The sequence below is a fragment of the Pseudophryne corroboree genome, chromosome 2 (genome assembly GCF_028390025.1).
Source record: "Pseudophryne corroboree isolate aPseCor3 chromosome 2, aPseCor3.hap2, whole genome shotgun sequence".
In the NCBI taxonomy this organism is placed as follows: Eukaryota; Metazoa; Chordata; class Amphibia; order Anura; family Myobatrachidae; genus Pseudophryne; species Pseudophryne corroboree.
In genome coordinates this window covers 185,829,618-185,852,335 of record NC_086445.1, presented here as the reverse complement: position 1 = coordinate 185,852,335, position 22,718 = coordinate 185,829,618, and the positions used below count along the sequence as shown (strand labels likewise).

General features: G+C 46.9%; 1 protein-coding gene across 6 annotated transcripts in view; it reads right to left on the bottom strand.

Moving 5' to 3' along the window:
• The window catches only part of AMHR2 (anti-Mullerian hormone receptor type 2), a 121,406-nt gene that overhangs the window by 36,299 nt on the left and 62,389 nt on the right, over positions 1-22,718 (bottom strand). For all 6 annotated transcript variants that reach the window (XM_063952132.1, XM_063952124.1, XM_063952125.1 and 3 more), the window contains 2 exons: positions 22,411-22,642; positions 18,741-18,860 (listed from right to left, as the gene is read on the bottom strand). In XM_063952132.1, the coding sequence (XP_063808202.1) occupies positions 18,741-18,860; positions 22,411-22,642 (352 nt within the window). The remainder of the gene's footprint in view (positions 1-18,740; positions 18,861-22,410; positions 22,643-22,718) is intronic.

The window sequence follows — 22,718 nt, the reverse complement described above, 5'->3', positions numbered from 1 at the left end:
GGCCTTGGAGAACAAGCTTTATTTAGTCTTCTGCGTCCTGCCCATTTTTATTCCTCTAACCCGAAAGGTAAAATGAGGCGGCAGAGCTCAGAATAACAAAGATAAAGATTCAGATGAGAAACTGCACCTGCTTTTACATTTCTCCAGGCTCTGTTATTTCCTGTAATTAAAACATGTGAAAGAAAGGAGGTGTTTTCAGACAAATCCTAGTATCTCTATTAGAGATGAGCGGGTTCGGTTTCTCTGAATCCGAACCCGCACGAACTTCATGTTTTTTTCACGGGTCCGAGCAGACTCGGATCCTCCCGCCTTGCTCGGTTAACCCGAGCGCGCCCGAACGTCATCATGACGCTGTCGGATTCTCGCGAGACTCGGATTCTATATAAGGAGCCGCGCGTCGCCGCCATTTTCACACGTGCATTGAGATTGATAGGGAGAGGACGTGGCTGGCGTCCTCTCCATTTAGATTAGGGTTGAGAGAGAGAGAGAGAGATTGACCTGAGGCTGTGATACTGTAGAAGAGAGTGCAGAGTTTAGTGACTGACGACCACAGTGACCACCAGACAGTGCAGTTGTTTGTTTTATTTAATATATCCGTTCTCTGCCTGAAAAAAACGATACACACAGTGACTCAGTCACATACCATATCTGTGTGCACTGCTCAGCCCAGTGTGCTGCATCAATGTATATATATATCTGACTGTGCTCAGCTCACACAGCTTATAATTGTGGGGGAGACTGGGGAGCACTGCAGTGCCAGTTATAGGTTATAGCAGGAGCCAGGAGTACATAATATTATATTAAAATTAAACAGTGCACACTTTTGCTGCAGGAGTGCCACTGCCAGTGTGACTAGTGACCAGTGACCTGACCACCAGTATATATAATATTAGTAGTATACTATCTCTTTATCAACCAGTCTATATTAGCAGCAGACACAGTACAGTGCGGTAGTTCACGGCTGTGGCTACCTCTGTGTCGGCACTCGGCAGCCCGTCCATAATTGTATATACCACCTAACCGTGGGTTTTTTTTCTTTCTTTATAGTCATACTAGTTACGAGTATACTATCTCTTTATCAACCAGTCTATATTAGCAGCAGACACAGTACAGTGCGGTAGTTCACGGCTGTGGCTACCTCTGTGTCGGCACTCGGCAGCCCGTCCATAATTGTATATACCACCTAACCGTGGTTTTTTTTTCTTTCTTTATACATACATACTAGTTACGAGTATACTATCTCTTTATCAACCAGTCTATATATTAGCAGCAGACACAGTACAGTGCGGTAGTTCACGGCTGTGGCTACCTCTGTGTCGGCACTCGGCAGCCCGTCCATAATTGTATATACCACCTAACCGTGGTTTTTTTTTCTTTCTTTATACATACATACTAGTTACGAGTATACTATCTCTTTATCAACCAGTCTATATATTAGCAGCAGACACAGTACAGTGCGGTAGTTCACGGCTGTGGCTACCTCTGTGTCGGCACTCGGCAGCCCGTCCATAATTGTATATACCACCTAACCGTGGTTTTTTTTTCTTTCTTTATACATACATACTAGTTACGAGTATACTATCTCTTTATCAACCAGTCTATATTAGCAGCAGACACAGTACAGTGCGGTAGTTCACGGCTGTGGCTACCTCTGTGTCGGCACTCGGCAGCCCGTCCATAATTGTATATACCACCTAACCGTGGTTTTTTTTTCTTTCTTTATACATACATACTAGTTACGAGTATACTATCTCTTTATCAACCAGTCTATATATTAGCAGCAGACACAGTACAGTGCGGTAGTTCACGGCTGTGGCTACCTCTGTGTCGGCACTCGGCAGCCCGTCCATAATTGTATATACCACCTAACCGTGGTTTTTTTTTCTTTCTTTATACATACATACTAGTTACGAGTATACTATCTCTTTATCAACCAGTCTATATATTAGCAGCAGACACAGTACAGTGCGGTAGTTCACGGCTGTGGCTACCTCTGTGTCGGCACTCGGCAGCCTGTCCATAATTGTATATACCACCTAACCGTGGTTTTTTTTTCTTTCTTTATACATACATACTAGTTACGAGTATACTATCTCTTTATCAACCAGTCTATATTAGCAGCAGACACAGTACAGTGCGGTAGTTCACGGCTGTGGCTACCTCTGTTTCGGCACTCGGCAGCCCGTCCATAATTGTATATACCACCTAACCGTGGTTTTTTTTTCTTTCTTTATACATACATACTAGTTACGAGTATACTATCTCTTTATCAACCAGTCTATATATTAGCAGCAGACACAGTACAGTGCGGTAGTTCACGGCTGTGGCTACCTCTGTGTCGGCACTCGGCAGCCCGTCCATAATTGTATATACCACCTAACCGTGGTTTTTTTTTCTTTCTTTATACATACATACTAGTTACGAGTATACTATCTCTTTATCAACCAGTCTATATTAGCAGCAGACACAGTACAGTGCGGTAGTTCACGGCTGTGGCTACCTCTGTGTCGGCACTCGGCAGCCCGTCCATAATTGTATATACCACCTAACCGTGGTTTTTTTTTCTTTCTTTATACATACATACTAGTTACGAGTATACTATCTCTTTATCAACCAGTCTATATATTAGCAGCAGACACAGTACAGTGCGGTAGTTCACGGCTGTGGCTACCTCTGTGTCGGCACTCGGCAGCCCGTCCATAATTGTATATACCACCTAACCGTGTTTTTTTTTTCTTTCTTTATAGTCATACTAGTTACGAGTATACTATCTCTTTATCAACCAGTCTATATTAGCAGCAGACACAGTACAGTGCGGTAGTTCACGGCTGTGGCTACCTCTGTGTCGGCACTCGGCAGCCCGTCCATAATTGTATATACCACCTAACCGTGGTTTTTTTTTCTTTCTTTATACATACATACTAGTTACGAGTATACTATCTCTTTATCAACCAGTCTATATTAGCAGCAGACACAGTACAGTGCGGTAGTTCACGGCTGTGGCTACCTCTGTGTCGGCACTCGGCAGCCCGTCCATAATTGTATATACCACCTAACCGTGGTTTTTTTTTCTTTCTTTATACATACATACTAGTTACGAGTATACTATCTCTTTATCAACCAGTCTATATATTAGCAGCAGACACAGTACAGTGCGGTAGTTCACGGCTGTGGCTACCTCTGTGTCGGCACTCGGCAGCCCGTCCATAATTGTATATACCACCTAACCGTGGTTTTTTTTTCTTTCTTTATACATACATACTAGTTACGAGTATACTATCTCTTTATCAACCAGTCTATATATTAGCAGCAGACACAGTACAGTGCGGTAGTTCACGGCTGTGGCTACCTCTGTGTCGGCACTCGGCAGCCCGTCCATAATTGTATATACCACCTAACCGTGGTTTTTTTTTCTTCTTTATACATACATACTACTACGACATCTCTTTATCAACCAGTCTATATTAGCAGCAGACACAGTACAGTGCGGTAGTTCACGGCTGTGGCTACCTCTGTGTCGGCACTCGGCAGCCCGTCCATAATTGTATATACCACCTAACCGTGGTTTTTTTTTCTTTCTTTATACATACATACTAGTTACGAGTATACTATCTCTTTATCAACCAGTCTATATATTAGCAGCAGACACAGTACAGTGCGGTAGTTCACGGCTGTGGCTACCTCTGTGTCAGCACTCGGCAGCCCGTCCATAATTGTATATACCACCTAACCGTGGTTTTTTTTTCTTTCTTTATACATACATACTAGTTACGAGTATACTATCTCTTTATCAACCAGTCTATATATTAGCAGCAGACACAGTACAGTGCGGTAGTTCACGGCTGTGGCTACCTCTGTGTCGGCACTCGGCAGCCCGTCCATAATTGTATATACCTCCTAACCGTGGTTTTTTTTTCTTCTTTATACATACATACTACTACGACATCTCTTTATCAACCAGTCTATATTAGCAGCAGACACAGTACAGTACGGTAGTTCACGGCTGTGGCTACCTCTGTGTCTGCACTCGGCAGGCAGTCCGTCCATAATTGTATACCACCTAACCGTGGTTTTTTTTTCTTTCTTCTTTATACATACATAGTTACATAGACATCTCTTTATCAACCAGTCTATATTAGCAGCAGACACAGTACAGTACGGTAGTTCACGGCTGTGGCTACCTCTGTGTCTGCACTCGGCAGGCAGTCCATAATTGTATACTAGTATCCATCTCCATTGTTTACCTGAGGTGCCTTTTAGTTGTGCCTATTAAAATATGGAGAACAAAAATGTTGAGGTTCCAAAATTAGGGAAAGATCAAGATCCACTTCCACCTCGTGCTGAAGCTGCTGCCACTAGTCATGGCCGAGACGATGAAATGCCAGCAACGTCGTCTGCCAAGGCCGATGCCCAATGTCATAGTACAGAGCATGTCAAATCCAAAACACCAAATATCAGAAAAAAAAGGACTCCAAAACCTAAAATAAAATTGTCGGAGGAGAAGCGTAAACTTGCCAATATGCCATTTACGACACGGAGTGGCAAGGAACGGCTGAGGCCCTGGCCTATGTTCATGGCTAGTGGTTCAGCTTCACATGAGGATGGAAGCACTCAGCCTCTCGCTAGAAAAATGAAAAGACTCAAGCTGGCAAAAGCAGCACAGCAAAGAACTGTGCATTCTTCGAAATCCCAAATCCACAAGGAGAGTCCAATTGTGTCGGTTGCGATGCCTGACCTTCCCAACACTGGACGTGAAGAGCATGCGCCTTCCACCATTTGCACGCCCCCTGCAAGTGCTGGAAGGAGCACCCGCAGTCCAGTTCCTGATAGTCAGATTGAAGATGTCAGTGTTGAAGTACACCAGGATGAGGAGGATATGGGTGTTGCTGGCGCTGGGGAGGAAATTGACCAGGAGGATTCTGATGGTGAGGTGGTTTGTTTAAGTCAGGCACCCGGGGAGACACCTGTTGTCCGTGGGAGGAATATGGCTGTTGACATGCCAGGTGAAAATACCAAAAAAATCAGCTCTTCGGTGTGGAGGTATTTCACCAGAAATGCGGACAACAGGTGTCAAGCCGTGTGTTCCCTTTGTCAAGCTGTAATAAGTAGGGGTAAGGACGTTAACCACCTCGGAACATCCTCCCTTATACGTCACCTGCAGCGCATTCATAATAAGTCAGTGACAAGTTCAAAAACTTTGGGTGACAGCGGAAGCAGTCCACTGACCAGTAAATCCCTTCCTCTTGTAACCAAGCTCACGCAAACCACCCCACCAACTCCCTCAGTGTCAATTTCCTCCTTCCCCAGGAATGCCAATAGTCCTGCAGGCCATGTCACTGGCAATTCTGACAAGTCCTCTCCTGCCTGGGATTCCTCCGATGCATCCTTGCGTGTAACGCCTACTGCTGCTGGCGCTGCTGTTGTTGCTGCTGGGAGTCGATGGTCATCCCAGAGGGGAAGTCGTAAGCCCACTTGTACTACTTCCAGTAAGCAATTGACTGTTCAACAGTCCTTTGCGAGGAAGATGAAATATCACAGCAGTCATCCTGCTGCAAAGCGGATAACTGAGGCCTTGACAACTATGTTGGTGTTAGACGTGCGTCCGGTATCCGCCGTTAGTTCACAGGGAACTAGACAATTTATTGAGGCAGTGTGCCCCCGTTACCAAATACCATCTAGGTTCCACTTCTCTAGGCAGGCGATACCGAGAATGTACACGGACGTCAGAAAAAGACTCACCAGTGTCCTAAAAAATGCAGTTGTACCCAATGTCCACTTAACCACGGACATGTGGACAAGTGGAGCAGGGCAGGGTCAGGACTATATGACTGTGACAGCCCACTGGGTAGATGTATGGACTCCCGCCGCAAGAACAGCAGCGGCGGCACCAGTAGCAGCATCTCGCAAACGCCAACTCTTTCCTAGGCAGGCTACGCTTTGTATCACCGCTTTCCAGAATACGCACACAGCTGAAAACCTCTTACGGCAACTGAGGAAGATCATCGCGGAATGGCTTACCCCAATTGGACTCTCCTGTGGATTTGTGGCATCGGACAACGCCAGCAATATTGTGTGTGCATTAAATATGGGCAAATTCCAGCACGTCCCATGTTTTGCACATACCTTGAATTTGGTGGTGCAGAATTTTTTAAAAAACGACAGGGGCGTGCAAGAGATGCTGTCGGTGGCCAGAAGAATTGCGGGACACTTTCGGCGTACAGGCACCACGTACAGAAGACTGGAGCACCACCAAAAACTACTGAACCTGCCCTGCCATCATCTGAAGCAAGAAGTGGTAACGAGGTGGAATTCAACCCTCTATATGCTTCAGAGGTTGGAGGAGCAGCAAAAGGCCATTCAAGCCTATACAATTGAGCACGATATAGTAGGTGGAATGCACCTGTCTCAGGCGCAGTGGAGAATGATTTCAACGTTGTGCAAGGTTCTGATGCCCTTTGAACTTGCCACACGTGAAGTCAGTTCAGACACTGCCAGCCTGAGTCAGGTCACTCCCCTCATCAGGCTTTTGCAGAAGAAGCTGGAGACATTGAAGGAGGAGCTAACACGGAGCGATTCCGCTAGGCATGTGGGACTTGTGGATGGAGCCCTTAATTCGCTTAACAAGGATTCACAGGTGGTCAATCTGTTGAAATCAGAGCACTACATTTTGGCCACCGTGCTCGATCCTAGATTTAAAGCCTACCTTGGATCTCTCTTTCCGGCAGACACAAGTCTGCTGGGGTTGAAAGACCTGCTGGTGACAAAATTGTCAAGTCAAGCGGAACGCGACCTGTCAACATCTCCTCCTTCACATTCTCCCGCAACTGGGGGTGCGAGGAAAAGGCTCAGAATTCCGAGCCCACCCGCTGGCGGTGATGCAGGGCAGTCTGGAGCGACTGCTGATGCTGACATCTGGTCCGGACTGAAGGACCTGACAACGATTACGGACATGTCGTCTACTGTCACTGCATATGATTCTCTCAACATTGATAGAATGGTGGAGGATTATATGAGTGACCGCATCCAAGTAGGCACGTCACACAGTCCGTACTTATACTGGCAGGAAAAAGAGGCAATTTGGAGGCCCTTGCACAAACTGGCTTTATTCTACCTAAGTTGCCCTCCCACAAGTGTGTACTCCGAAAGAGTGTTTAGTGCCGCCGCTCACCTTGTCAGCAATCGGCGTACGAGGTTACATCCAGAAAATGTGGAGAAGATGATGTTCATTAAAATGAATTATAATCAATTCCTCCGCGGAGACATTGACCAGCAGCAATTGCCTCCACAAAGTACACAGGGAGCTGAGATGGTGGATTCCAGTGGGGACGAATTGATAATCTGTGAGGAGGGGGATGTACACGGTGATATATCGGAGGGTGATGATGAGGTGGACATCTTGCCTCTGTAGAGCCAGTTTGTGCAAGGAGAGATTAATTGCTTCTTTTTTGGGGGGGGTCCAAACCAACCCGTCATATCAGTCACAGTCGTGTGGCAGACCCTGTCACTGAAATGATGGGTTGGTTAAAGTGTGCATGTCCTGTTTTGTTTATACAACATAAGGGTGGGTGGGAGGGCCCAAGGACAATTCCATCTTGCACCTCTTTTTTCTTTTCTTTTTCTTTGCATCATGTGCTGATTGGGGAGGGTTTTTTGGAAGGGACATCCTGCGTGACACTGCAGTGCCACTCCTAAATGGGCCCGGTGTTTGTGTCGGCCACTAGGGTCGCTAATCTTACTCACACAGTCAGCTACCTCATTGCGCCTCTTTTTTTCTTTGCGTCATGTGCTGTTTGGGGAGGGTTTTTTGGAAGGGACATCCTGCGTGACACTGCAGTGCCACTCCTAGATGGGCCCGGTGTTTGTGTCGGCCACTAGGGTCGCTAATCTTACTCACACAGCTACCTCATTGCGCCTCTTTTTTTCTTTGCGTCATGTGCTGTTTGGGGAGGGTTTTTTGGAAGGGACATCCTGCGTGACACTGCAGTGCCACTCCTAGATGGGCCCGGTGTTTGTGTCGGCCACTAGGGTCGCTAATCTTACTCACACAGCTACCTCATTGCGCCTCTTTTTTTCTTTGCGTCATGTGCTGTTTGGGGAGGGTTTTTTGGAAGGGCCATCCTGCGTGACACTGCAGTGCCACTCCTAGATGGGCCCGGTGTTTGTGTCGGCCACTAGGGTCGCTAATCTTACTCACACAGCTACCTCATTGCGCCTCTTTTTTTCTTTGCGTCATGTGCTGTTTGGGGAGGGTTTTTTGGAAGGGACATCCTGCGTGACACTGCAGTGCCACTCCTAGATGGGCCCGGTGTTTGTGTCGGCCACTAGGGTCGCTTATCTTACTCACACAGCGACCTTGGTGCAAATTTTAGGACTAAAAATAATATTGTGAGGTGTGAGGTATTCAGAATAGACTGAAAATGAGTGTAAATTATGGTTTTTGAGGTTAATAATACTTTGGGATCAAAATGACCCCCAAATTCTATGATTTAAGCTGTTTTTTAGTGTTTTTTGAAAAAAACACCCGAATCCAAAACACACCCGAATCCGACAAAAAAAATTCGGTGAGGTTTTGCCAAAACGCGTTCGAACCCAAAACACGGCCGCGGAACCGAACCCAAAACCAAAACACAAAACCCGAAAAATTTCAGGCGCTCATCTCTAATCTCTATGGGCCCCATTTAACAACGAGACATAACCCCTTTAGCAGTCAATATAGGGGTTATGTCATCCTTTCAGTATTTAGCAAACAGCGATAAGCTTACCGCTTTGTGCCCATGTACCACTTTCACCATCTATAGATGGCGAGAACTATGCGGTCCACATTGTCGGCAATGGGAACCCGGCAACAGCCTTTCCGGCGTCAGCGAAGCCTTCCAGGCATTCCAGAGTCATTGGTGGGCGAAACTGTAATGTATATGCGCAGACTGGTCATCACACATGCGCATGACAGCAGCACATCGCTGGAAGTGGTTGGCTGCCAACAACAGAGTGGAGGATGCCGCCAATGAGGGGCATGTCACTGGACCTCGCCAGAAAGGTTAGTAATGTTAAATACCAATGGCATATTTGTTAGTATGTTAGTATCACCCTACTCACACAGAAGATACCCCCCCCCCCCCAAAAAAAAAAGTCTGCCATCTCCGTGCAATGGGGGTAATTCTGAGTTGATCGCAGCAGGAACTTTGTCAGCAGTTGGGCAAAACCACGTGCACTGCAGGGGGAGCAGATATAACATGTGCAGAGAGAGTTAGATTTGGGTGTGGTGTGTTCAAACTGCAGTGTAAAAATAAAGCAGCCAGTATTTACCCTGCACAGAAACAAAATAACCCACCCAAATCTAACTCTCTCTGCACATGTTATATCTGCCTCCCCTGCAGTGCACATGGCTTTGCCCAACTGCTAACAAAACTGTTGCTGCGATCAACTCAGAATTAGGCCCAATGTGCGTGATAGCTACAACATTGCACAAGTAGTGGATACACAGAAACATTGGGGTAGACGAAAACAGGGATAAAAAAATGGAGGATATACCAAAGAAGTTAAGAGAAAAATAAGAGGGGGAAGAGAGAAAAATGTGGGTGACAAAAGGGATAAGATGGAGAGACAAAAAATGGGGAAGAGTGAACAAACAGGTGGCAGTTAAAAGGAAGGAGGAGAGGCAAACGGGAAGAATAGAGAGGGACAGTAAGCGGGAGATTGGGGATGGGGTGGGGGGGGGGGGCGTTGAGAGATATGGAAAATAAGGGATAAAGAGAAATGGGGAAGAGAGGGGGAGAGAGACCTGGGCAGCGAGATGAGGGGGTAGTAGGCAGATAGTAGAAAGGAAGAGAGAAGGGGGGGGTGGAAAGATAGTAAGGGGGAGCAGCACATTCTCTTCAGAACTACATGCATAGATGTTGCTTTTACAAACTCCCTGTTGCAGTATAGGCAAGTATATGGACACACGCTGCCTCTCTGCAGATACAATTAGTACTCAGCCCAAACACCAAAGCTGAGGCTGCCCCTGAGCTCTTTAAACACCCCCTCTATGCCCATGTTGGTGCTCCACCAGACTAGTGATGCTCATTGAAAGCTGTGATTTTAAACCCTCAGTAGTTCAGCCATCCATGGCTCAGTCCCTGCAGATGTGCAGATCTTGGCTATTGGAGCAGCATCGCCAATGTTTCACCTCATTGATGATATTGATCATAGACCATCGATGGTTGCACAATATTGATGCTTAATGGGCAACCCTACCCCAGACTCTTGGAGCCCAGAGGCCAACGTTTCTATTGCCTTTGGAAGTGTCCAACACAAATCAGGGCAGTGGGAAATATGGTTACATTCTGTACACATTTTCTGCAATATTTAATTGAATGTGTTGCTAAAAAGCACAGGGTTAACAAAAGTTACCTCAAAGTACTGCCCTCAACCAAGTTTGAAAAGATGTGGTGAGGTGTGATGCAATATGTATACCTCGAGAATACACATGACTCAAATACACATCTTTTTTTGCTAACACCCCCCCCCCTCTAAAGAAATAACAAAAACAGAAAGACAATACATTCATTCTGGGTCAAAAATACATCAAACTCATATAAGGGCATAATTGAGCATCACAACAAGCATCACTATGACACGCCCAGACATTCTGGGAGAGTAAGCTACTGTTACTTCTGGTTCACTGTGGGTTCTCTCACTGCCCTGCAAAGGTCAACAAAACCCCCAGATTCCCCACTGCCCCATCGGAAATCTAAACTGTGGGGCTTGAAAGAGAGGACCCCAGGCCCATACCAACCGCAAGCCCTAAAACTGAGCCTTCTGCTTTCCCTACCCACCTCCGTCCTGAACCACCTGACAGGAAGCAGCTGAGATAAGAGCTGGGAAGGATCACCCCATATTGATCAGTGCTGCAGCGGTGAGTACGTTTACCTTGGGGTCTGCACTATATCTTGGCATACCCTGGACCTGCTCATTGTACTGTGGTATAAAAATGAACTAGAGGGCAAATGTTACATAATGTGCCAAATATGAATTGGAAGCACAACTGTTTGGCATATTATGAACCAAATTCACTGTAATGTGGCATAATATGAACTAGGGACATTGGCATTTCTATAATGGGTGTAGTGTGTGCTGTGCACATGGGCCCCTGGGTCCAGGGGGGCCCACACTGCTCCCACAAAATATACTGACCATTCCGAAGTCCCAAGGTGACTGCCCTCTTGTGCGGGCATAAATCACTCAGAAAATGGCCGCCGTGGCCATTTCTGAGTGATTTACGCATGTGCACTGGAGATGTCCCCGGGAACAAGGCGCAGGAACCATGTTCCCGGAGACCTGCGCATGCACAGTAGACTCTGGCAGTATGACAGAGTCTACTTGCTGCCAGACAGGAGGGGCCCGCGATGGAAGCTGCACACGGGTCCCCTCCTCTCTTAACACGCCCCTGACTAGGGACACTGTATATTATATTTATATTATGAATTGGGGACACTCTGTTGCATAATGTGTGCTGGCAGCCCTACAATGTGACATTATGTGAACCAGGGCACTACTATGGCTCAGAAAAGGAACTAGAACACTATTATGGGGCATAAAATTTCCAGCTGCCGTGGAGAGGTATCTCTCTAGAAGCACTAGGACAGGGGCCCCTTCAATATGTTGTTATGGAGCCCAAAAAGTTCTGGGTATGTCCCTGCACCTATAGCTCAAAGCTGTGGGTACCTGCCTGCTTTACCGACCTTCCACTTTTGACATGGACTACCCACCCTCCTGGCTTGGTGCTGAAGCTTGGGGGACCTTCGTCCTACCACTGCGGGGCCTTGGTATCAGCGTTACACACCACTTCTCACTGGCTCTTTACCTGGGGGGACTGTGCACTCCCTTGCTGGCTGCCCAGGGCTCCATGATTCTAGGAGCCTTCCAGCAGGGGCATGCTGGTGCCTCCGGATCTTCTTGGGAGGCAGGAAGTGAATGCTGCCCAGCCGCTCTGATTGTGAATTACGCACCATCATAGCGGCCAGGCAGCATTCTCCACCTGCCTCCCAGCATGCAGCCAGACCGTGAATGACTGTCAGCATGCTGATTCTTGGGTGTCAGGAGCTATCCACCAATCAGAGTGCTGACCAGTGGTGCAAGTAGAAAAAATGTCTTATAGGCACTGTGTTAGCGCGCCTTCGGCACATGCGTTAAAAATGGGTGGCCAAATGCCGCATGGGGCATGGTCAATGAAAAGGGGGGCGTGATACACATATGGGGGAGGAGCGGATACACATATGACCCCAATAGTGCCAGATATACGTTGCCCCACAGTGCCAGATATGCATTGCCCCACAGTGCCAGATATACATTGCTCCACAGTGCCAAATACACATTGCCTCACAGTGCCAAATACACAAATGCCCCCAGAGTGCAAGATATACATTGCCTCACAGTGCCAGATAGACATTGACCCACAGTGCCAGATACACAAATGCCCCCAGAGTGCCAGATATACATTGCCTCACAGTGCCAGATACACATTGCCCCACAGTGAAAGATACACAAATGCCCCCAGAGTGCCAGATATACATTGCCTCACAGTGCCAGATACACATATACCCCCACTGTGTTAGATATACATTGCTCCCCAGTGCCAGATACAGTAATGCCCCCACAGTGCCAGACATGCCCCCAGTGCCAGATATGCCCCCAGTACCAGATACAGAAATGCCCCCAGTGCTGGATACATATGTCCCCCCAGTGCCAGATATGCCCTCAGTGTCAGATATGCCCCCAGTACCAGATACACATGTCCTCGCAGTGCCAGATATGGCCACAGTGCCAGATACACATGTCCCCCAGTGCCAGATATGCCCCCAGTACCAGATACACATGTCCCCTCAGTGCCAGATATGCCCCCAGTGCCAGATACACATGTCCCCGCAGTGCCAGATATGCCCCCAGTGCCAGATACACATGCCCCCACAGTGCCAGATATGCCCTCAGTGCCAGATATGCCTCCAGTGCCAGATATGCCCCCAGTACCAGATACTGTTCACCACTGCTGTCCTGTGTGTGTGTGAGGGGAGGAGAGCACAGCCTGCGCCTCTCCTGCCCCTCAGTTTCCGTCGGTGGTGCGGGTGTCTTCCTTCAATTCAGCGCCGATCCGTGAGCCAATCAAAGCTTGTGGTCCGGCAGCCTTGGCTGCTGGTCCGCGAGCTCTGATTGGCTCACGGGCTGGCACTGAATTGAAGGAAGACACTGAGGGGAGCAGAGGAGAACGCTGCGCTCTCCTCCCCTCATGCAGCAGCTGCGGTGAGCAGCGGAGGGAGGGAGCGGCAAGGAGCGTCGGCCCGTCGGCGGTAAGTACGGGTACCCACCGCTAAATTCTTAAGGGTACACAATACCCATCCGTACCCGCCCACTTGCACCACTGATGCTGACAGCCATTCACTGTATGGACGCATGTGGAGAGATGGTGCAGGACCGAAGGAGGAATAAGTTATAATTATTTATTTATTTCTTCCTTCACATGAATAGGTGGTAGGTGCACTAGTGCATTTATTTGCCCATGGCCTACAATGCTGTTAAGACAACCCTGCTGCACTGTGCTGTGCTGTACTTCCTGCCAATGAGCTGAGCAGTTATGTCCTGGTGAGCTTTCAGCTGGGGCCATGACCATACCACCTCCAGGCTCTGTATTCACTATGGAGAAGCCCAGATATTGCTCCTTTTCTTTCATCCTCCACTCCAAAGAAGAATAACTGAGTCCACTCTAGCCCACAGTCTTCTAGATTTCCCCATGACTGTATTCTCCTTCCATGCTACTGGACACCCTTGACCTTGCTACTAACTCCTGAACGTTTTTCTGCATTGCTGCCTAACTACTACTATCATCATCCTCTGCACTGGCAAATGCAGGATTTCTAGAGGGGGGTTTCCAAATGCAATCCACAATCTCCCACTCTTCGGAACATTGGAGCAAGTGCAGGAGTCTGAGGGAGCTGTAGAAGATCCTAGTAATGACCCTGGACATTAATGTAAACATTGGTCTTTTTGTACACTGGATACTGTATGGAATACAGTATTAATATTAACACTATAGATGGTCTATAGCAGGCATTCCCAACCACGGTCCTCAAGGCACACCAACAGTGCAGGTTTTAGTGATATCCAGGCTTCAGCACAGATGGTTACATCAAAATAACTGAGGTACTAATTAAGTCACCTGTGTTCAAGCCTGGATATCACTAAAACCAGGACTGTTAGTGTGCCTTGAGGACCGAGGTTGGGAAACACTGGTCTATAGTGTAGACTGTATTAAACATTTAAATAATGTAAATGTGGTCAGGAAAGGGTTAAACAAACCATAATAAATAAATACACAAACATAATAGAACTAGTACTGCACTTTCTAAGCACAGATTCTCCCACTTCATGGTAATCTCTTCTTCCTGTTAGCTACTCTCTGGTCCAGTGCACTGATTGAGGACTCAGGGCCTAACTCAGATCTGATCGCAGCAGCAAATTTGTTAGCTCATGGGCAAAACCATGGTGGTCATTCCGAGTTGATCGCTTGCTAGCAGTTTTTAGCAGCCGTGCAAACGCTATGCCGCCGCCCACTGGGAGTGTATTTTAGTTTAGCAGAAGTGCAAACGTTTTTATCGTAGAGCACCTGCAAAAAAAATTTGTGTAGTTTCAGAGTAGTTCAAAACCTACTCAGCGCGTGCGATCACTTCAGACTGTTCAGTTCCGGATTTGACGTCACACACCCGCCCAGCGTTCGCCCAGCCATGCCTACGTTTTCCCTGGCACGCCTGCGTTTTTCCAAACACTCCCTGAAAACGGTCAGTTGCCACCCAGAACCGCCCACTTCATGTCAATCACTCTGCGGCAACCAGTGCGACTGAAATGCATCGCTAGACCCTGTGCAAAACTGCATAGTTCGTTGTGCCTGAACGTCGCGCGTGCGCATTGCGCTGCATACGCATGCGCAGAACTGCCTTTTTTTAGCCTGATCGCTGCGCTGCAAATAAATGCAGCTAGCGATCAACTCGGAATGACCACCCATGTGCACCGCAGGGGTGGCAGATATAACATGTGCAGAGAGAGTTAGATTTTGGTGGGTTATATTGTTTCTGTGCAGGGTAAATACTGGCTGCTTTATTTTTTTACATTGCAAGTTAGATTTCAGTTTGAACACACCCCACCCAAATGTAATTCTCTCTGTACGTTATATCTGCCCCCCCCCCTCCCCCCTGCAGTGCACATGGTTTTGCCCATTAGTTAACAAATTTGCTGCTGCGATCCGGTCTGAATTAGGCCCTCAGATCCACACACTCAGCAAACTTCGTAGAAGCTGCTACCACTGGGCATGTGCAGCAGCTCTGCTTTGTCCCTTAAACTGCATGATGTAGCGGCAGCTCCAGTAATTGTATTATATACCATTGCCATTATTGTCATAATTTGAGCCACATGCCAAGTGGAGGGGGGTTTCCAGGCAACCAGAGCCGTAACTAGACTTTTTGGTGCCCTGTGCCAGAGAGAGAATTGGCGCCCCCCCCCCCCTCATTTTTTCCAATAGGGACACAAGGCGCATGACAAGATTGATACCAGAGGAAGCCCATGCTATATTGCCCTTTCATACATTTGAAACAATTATACTATATAAAATATATTGTATTATATATAAATAATACACACATTTATAGACCACTGCAAGAAAATGGGTTTGGACACAATTCCTCTTTATAACACATTCATGCACTTACTGTAACTTGAAAGCTCATTATTATTCAGTTACAATACCCTTTATTAAATAACACATGCCAATATACTGCCATACCCAGGATTCAAACCTATAACCTGTTGAATTCTAATCAAACATCCTACTCATTGAGCTATTTGATCCTGCATAAAAACTATGAACACTATATGAAGCTACTGGTACTTTGTAAAAAAAAAACCCCAGCATTGCAATTGAGCAGATCTATGTAGTGTGTAGCCACACATCCGATCTCTTGCAGCCACACACTACATAGATCTGATCACCTCTTCACAAAGTACAAGGTAAGCTCCAAATAGTTAAAAAATTCTCTAGCTTGAAATTATCTAGCTTTCTATATAAGGGCAGATAGCTCAAGGAATAGATTGTCTGACTGCAATGCCACAGGCAATGGGTTCGATTCCCAGGTGACTGAATAACAAAGACATCTCAAGTTGAGTTCATAAATGTTGTGTTGGTATTAGGGACAGAAGGGGGTCAGTGTAGGAGACAGGGGCAGACGGGAGAAGCTGCAAGTGAATGTAATTAAAACATAATTGACAAGTGACGCCAACAGCGCCCCCTACCCTGCAGCGCTATGTGCGGTGCCTCCACCGCACACACCTAGTTACAGCCCTGGTATTACAATATAACAGGATCCGGTTAGCATACCAGCGTTCGGGATGCCAACAGTCGAATACTGATGCAAGAATACTGACACTGGCCACAAGACCGATGCCGGGATACTGACATTGATGACAATGCCGGCACTGGAATCCCAACTGTCGGCATCCCGATTGTAAGTGTGCCGGGGAAGGTATGGGTAGGCTGGGGTGGGGGTGTTAGGTTTAGGTACTATAGGGTTACAGTTAGGCTGCGGGAGCGGGTAGAGGTTAGGGTTAAGCTGTGGGGAGGGAGGGTTAGGGTTAGGCACTAAGCTGGGAGGGTTAGGCTGTAGTGGTGGGGTTTAGGGTCAGACTGCGTGTAGCAAGGGTTAGTGGGGCAGAGGGGGAGACCTACAATACTTACCTACCCGGTGTCGGGATTCTGCACATGAAACTGGTGGGAGGTAGGTTCAGGGAAAATTACTTCACAGAAAGAGTAGTGGACAAGTGGAATAGCCTCCCATCAGAGGTGGTAGAGGCTAAGACAGTAGAGCAATTTAAACATGCATGGGTAAAACATAAGGATATCCTTACAAAGAAATAAGGATAAAATAAGGTTTGAGGTAAAAATATGATAAAAAAGGGGCAGACAAGATGGGCCAAGTGGTTCTTCTTATTTGCCGTCAAATTCTCTGTTTCTTTACGGATGCCGCTGTTGGTATTCTGACCGCCGCCATCCCAAGAGCCAGGATCCCGATATCATCAAAATACAGGTTGAGTATCCCTTATCCAAAATGCTTGGGACCAGAGGTATTTTGGATATGGGATTTTTCCGTATTTTGGAATAATTGCATACCATAATGAGATATCATGGTGATGGGACCTAAATCTAAGCACAGAATGCATTTATGTTACATATACACCTTATACACACAGCCTGAAGGTAATTTTACACAATATTTTTTGTAACTTTGTGCATTGAACAAAGTTTATGTACATTCACACAATTCATTTATGTTTCATATACACCCTATACACACAGCCTGAAGGTCATTTAATACAATATTTTTAATAACTGTGTGTATTAAACAAAGTTTGTGTACATTGAGCCATCAAAAAACAAAGGTTTCACTATCTCACTCTCACACAAAAAAGTCCGTATTTCGGAATATTCCGTATTTCGGAATATTTGGATATGGGATACTCAACCTGTATAACAATTACAGTGACATGCAGCAATTTTTCAATAAATGGAAGATGCTACATTTGCAACATTGTTGCATGCTGCTGTTAAATTTTGGAACACATAAAAGTCAAGCTAAGGGGTCCATCTCCTTACATGTACTGCATAGTGACAAATGAGGAGCTCCTTATAACAACTACAGAGTCACTGTCTGCAGCACACCCTCTAACCATCTAACCAGTGTCTCATATTGGGTTGATACTGACTCGGACGCAATGCCAGTGGTCACATAAAAGAATGTTTTCTGCGACTGCACATGCCACGCATAAACAAACCACCTCTGGCAGCATGCTGCGCTTAGTACTTTCATTTTTCTTCAGTCACTGCAGGACACTCCCTCCCGAGGAGCAATAGCTCCGCCCATCAATGGAGCTAGACACGCCATTTGGGTGGAGCATGACACGCCCCTCAACAGTGCAGTGTGTGACACATTCTACTTCAATTTAGAATCTCCCTGCAACTAGTTTTCAAAGTAGGCAAGTATTCTGTTACATCCATAGGAGGATGAGTAGAACACATGCATTACACCAACAGTAACAAGTTCTGGCATATTCTTCCTACGTGGAAGGTGACAACACACCAGCCAATCAGCTCCTGTCATTTTTCAAACCTGTAATAATTGGCCGGTACGTTTTCACCTTCCACTTATCACTGCTTTATCACTTCTCCGGGCTTAATACATCTGCCCCAATATGTTTATAACAAGCAATCCTACAAACATCGCAGATACTGTGTACTATTACATTCACATCTTGATCCTGCCTCCACCAAAATCAGTTACAACAATTCTCTTTCAATGTGAGTTTAAAATGCAGAAGTGTCCAAGACTCTCATTACTTTTTGCATTAAGAGCCAGACGGTGGTTAGAAAACAGGTTGATGTCACTATGTCATTGGGATTCCTTTAGATGTGGTGGGGTTCGCTAAAATTGAAAGACACGTGACTAGTACAAGCAAAATGCCATCATATTGGCAGGTATAAGCTAATGTAGCAAAATGACTCAAACAACCCCTGGACCTGAGCTGCACTTTTAAAGATCACGTACATTTATTCCATGTTTGTGAAAGAGAGATGTATTGTTTTTTCACTGCAGTTTAGGAGATCATTTAAATGCAAAATCACAGTTTTAGAACAAGTAAAAAATATGTGATTCAATTCAACCAACCTTCACGCTGTATGTTGGTATGGAGGAAGGCCAGGCCTCTGGCTAAGGAAATGGCCATTCGGCAAGCAATGTCCCAATCAGTGGTTCGACCAGTCAAGTAGCGCTTCAAAGAGCCCTCAGGTGAAAAAGAAGATCAGATAAGACTTATCTAATGGATATTTGTAGATTAAATTGTATTTAAGTGACAAAGCTAAGGTATCCTAGGCAAAAGCAGGGGGGGGGGGGGTTCAGTTGCCCGTAAACACCCCCCCCCCCCCCCTCCCCAGTCTGTCCAGCAGCCCCTAGATGAAGCATAAGGGGCTAAATGGAGCTGCTGCACATGTCCAGTGGCAAATTTTCTCATAGCACTAGAGAGAGAATATGGTAAGAGGCTTACCATGATCATTGGGTCTAAATATGTCTAATTTATATCTGCATATGTCTAAACTGCACTTTGTTTAGGGTAGACTATAGCTTGTTACATACTAATTATGCATCCTTCATGGACATTTGGAAACCCCCTTCCAGAAATTGGTGGGATGTACTGTAGAATTCCCTGGAGAGGGACCCAAAGGGTCCCTTTCTGTCCCCCCATGACTTGCGCACGTGCTGGCTGAGGACCATGTATGAGCAATAGGACTCCCGGGTCATAAACCTGGGAGTCCTATCTTCGCATGGAGCAACTGTTATCGGAAGGCTTTGCATAATTATTCATGCATACTGCATTAATAATAGACGGCAGTACGCATGATGCAATCAGGACTTTGGTCTTCTAGGGGTTTATTCACAACGCCGTGAAAAGAGTGAAGAAGCGAGTCAGTGAAGAAGTTTCCCATGGCAACCAATCAGTGCTGATGTAACATTTCTAAAAAGCATTATATAAAATTATACATAGCAGCTGATTGGTTGCTATGGGCAACTTCTCCACTGGCTCACATCTCCACACTTTTCACTGCTTCATAAATAGACCCCCTAAGTCACAATGCCAGATTAATGGCCACAAGAGTCTATTGTGAGAAATGGAGAAGCTGTGACTAATGCTGTGTGGGTGTGGCCATGGCCAACTGGGCGTGTACACCCCTACACTATTAGCCTCAATGTCTCTCTAAAAGTAGAACATTTGCATCATTTTGTGAGGAAAACAGAAGTACAATTTTAATGATGGGCCTATTTTTATGTGGCGAACTGGGGCTGCAGTCCCATCTGCCCCATTATCAATCTAGCCCTATCTGGTCACGCTCGGGGGCAAAGCTTCTGTCTAGGCTCCAGAGAACACTGGGGGCAGAGCCTGATTTAAAACAGGGTGGTCTCCAGGGGCCACCAAACACAGGGGAAACTCAACACATAGCTATATTAACACCATGGGGGCACCGTGACATATGTGAATAAGGGTTTCTGTGTGGCATAAACTGAACTAAGGGCCCTGCACACTGGCGTAACTAAATGTTTGGAGTCTACGGGCAAACTCCCAGGGTGGGCCACCTGTTTGATCAAATAGGAGGGAACTGGCAGAAGAGGAGGGAGCTGTACAGAATGCTGGTCAGAGCCACTCCCAGGGAACAGACACACCAATGGGCAGCCGTGGGAGGTACCCGTGGGGACACCAACCTCCACAGATGGACCCCAATGACAGAGAAGCCTCCTCAGATAAGTGGTAGATAGTGGTGGTGGTGGTGGTGGTGTTAGGGGTGGTGGTGTTAGGGGTGGTGGTGGTGGTGGTGGTGGTGGTGGTGGTGTGTGTGTGTGTGTGTGTGTGTGTGTGTGTGTGTGTGTGTGTGTGTGTGTGTTGGGGAGGGAGGGGGGTGGAATCAGGCAGGTAGCAAAGGACGGTGATCCGGGAGTCCGGAAATCCAGGCCGTGGCTTCAGGCCTATCCAGACGCCTGACCTTGGAGACAACCACCAGGAGTATTCAGTAACTGATTTTAAAGTGGGCCCCCTTCACCTTGTGGGCCCCTGGACATTTGCCAGTCTAGACACCCTGTGGTTACGCCACTGGCCCTGCAGTACGTGTAACACAATTGTAGTACGTTCAGAATATTTTAGCCCAGATTATCCTAATACATTTTTATGGGTTTGTTTGTTTTGCTGTGGCTGAACAAAGAGAAATAAGGGAGCTCAATCGATTATCTTGTCCAAAGCCTCATAGATTCTTAATCCAGCTCTGCTTTGGAAGTTGCATATGTGCAGTGAAGCCTTACTTTGATTTCACTGTGCGTGCAGGGGTGTAGCGAGGGTGGCTCTAGTGGTGCGTGAGCTCCGGGCGCCGGAAAAGTTAGAGGGCGCCCGCCACCTCACCCCTCCCTCCGCTATACTGTAAGTCACTGTACAGACAGCTGCAGAGCAAGAGGAGAAGCAGGGGGGCACACACTGACTCGGAGACTAGGTAGGGATCAGGGCAGGCCAGAGGCGGCAGCAGGAGACACAGACAGCCAGAACATGCCAAAGCTCTGCCGCCCTCTTTTTATCTCTCATTGTCTGTACCTGTGCAGCTGGGTTACTTCTGTCCAGCTACATAACTCTCTGCCCCGGCTGCTGCAGCACCTCTTTCTGCCCTGACTGCTGCAGCACCTCTCTCTGTCCCAGCTGCTGCTGCAGCACCTCTCTCTGCATTAGAAGCTGTAGTGTAACATATATAAGCAGCTCTATTGTTGCTCTACTGTGGTGTAATGTGAATAAACCGCTCTAATGTGGTGTAACGTGTATAAACGCCTCTACTGTGGCATAACATGTATAAGCGGCTCTGCTGTGTTGTGTAATGTGTATAAGGGGCTCTACTGTGTGGCGTAATGTGCATAGGGGGCTCTCCTGTGTGGCGTAAAGTGTATAAGGGGTACTACTGTGTGGTGTAATGTGAATAACGGACACTACTGGTGTCATGTGAATAACAGACACTACTGTGAGTTGTAATCTGAATTGGTACTAATTTGTGGCCATGCCCCTTCCCCATGAAGCCACGCCCCTATATATTTGTTGCTCGCCTTCAGCATGCACTGTCCCTATTTTAAACATGGGGGATGCCCATAGGAAACTTTTGCCCTGAGATCCACAAGGTCTAGAACCGGCCCTGTCACCAATTTAGGATTATTAAATATTTTTTTCTTTTCAAATGTGACATTTCAGTACAGGAGAGGAGGCGCCGAAACATACCCTTGCTCCGGGCACCATGGCACCTAGCTACACCTCTGTGTGCATGCGTGTGCTGATAGGAGTTAAAAGTCGGTGCCATTGCAGGGGATAGAGTAACTATTAGACCGCCCTCATCTCCAGGTCCTGTAGCCACCACACTCTCTATAAGGGTGTAGTACTGTGACCGGCGGTCAGGAGACCGCGAGTCAGCTTACCGACGCCGGGATCCCGGCAGCATACCGAGGCCGGGATCCCGGCGGGGAGGGGCGAGTGCAGCAAGCCCCTTGCGGGCTCGCTGCGCTCATCACGATGCGGGCTCGGTGGCGGCCTGCAGTCGCCACGGGTTCTATTCCCACTCTATGGGTGTCGTGGACACCCACGAGTGGAAATAGTCCCTGTTGGCCGGCGGTCACATGAATACCACCCCTCTATAACAATGACAGTTACTGACAGAAAAGATTGTGTACTATTGATTATAATTTAGAAATTACATTGGAATGATCCATAGACAATTGATGCCATTTGATATGTGACTGACTTGCAGTTTTAGAAGTATTACCTCAGGGTAATGCTGAAGGACTAAAAACTGTTGGTGTTCCAGTATTCCTGCAGTACCGGTACCGGCTGCCAGGAAGCAGACAATGTTCTCATGCTGCAGAGGCATCAAAAGGTTGAGGATCCGCCACTCCTGGCTGTAAAGCTTTCTTGATGTTGGTGGGAAGCATTTTATAATAACACCCTTCCCATACAGATCACCAAGCCAGAGGTGTGCAGCCACATCCTCTTCTTGTAGCGCCTGAGAACACAAAAATATTGCAACATTGTTACTGATAATGGTCTCATATTTCTTTTGTCATAGGTGAAGCAAACAA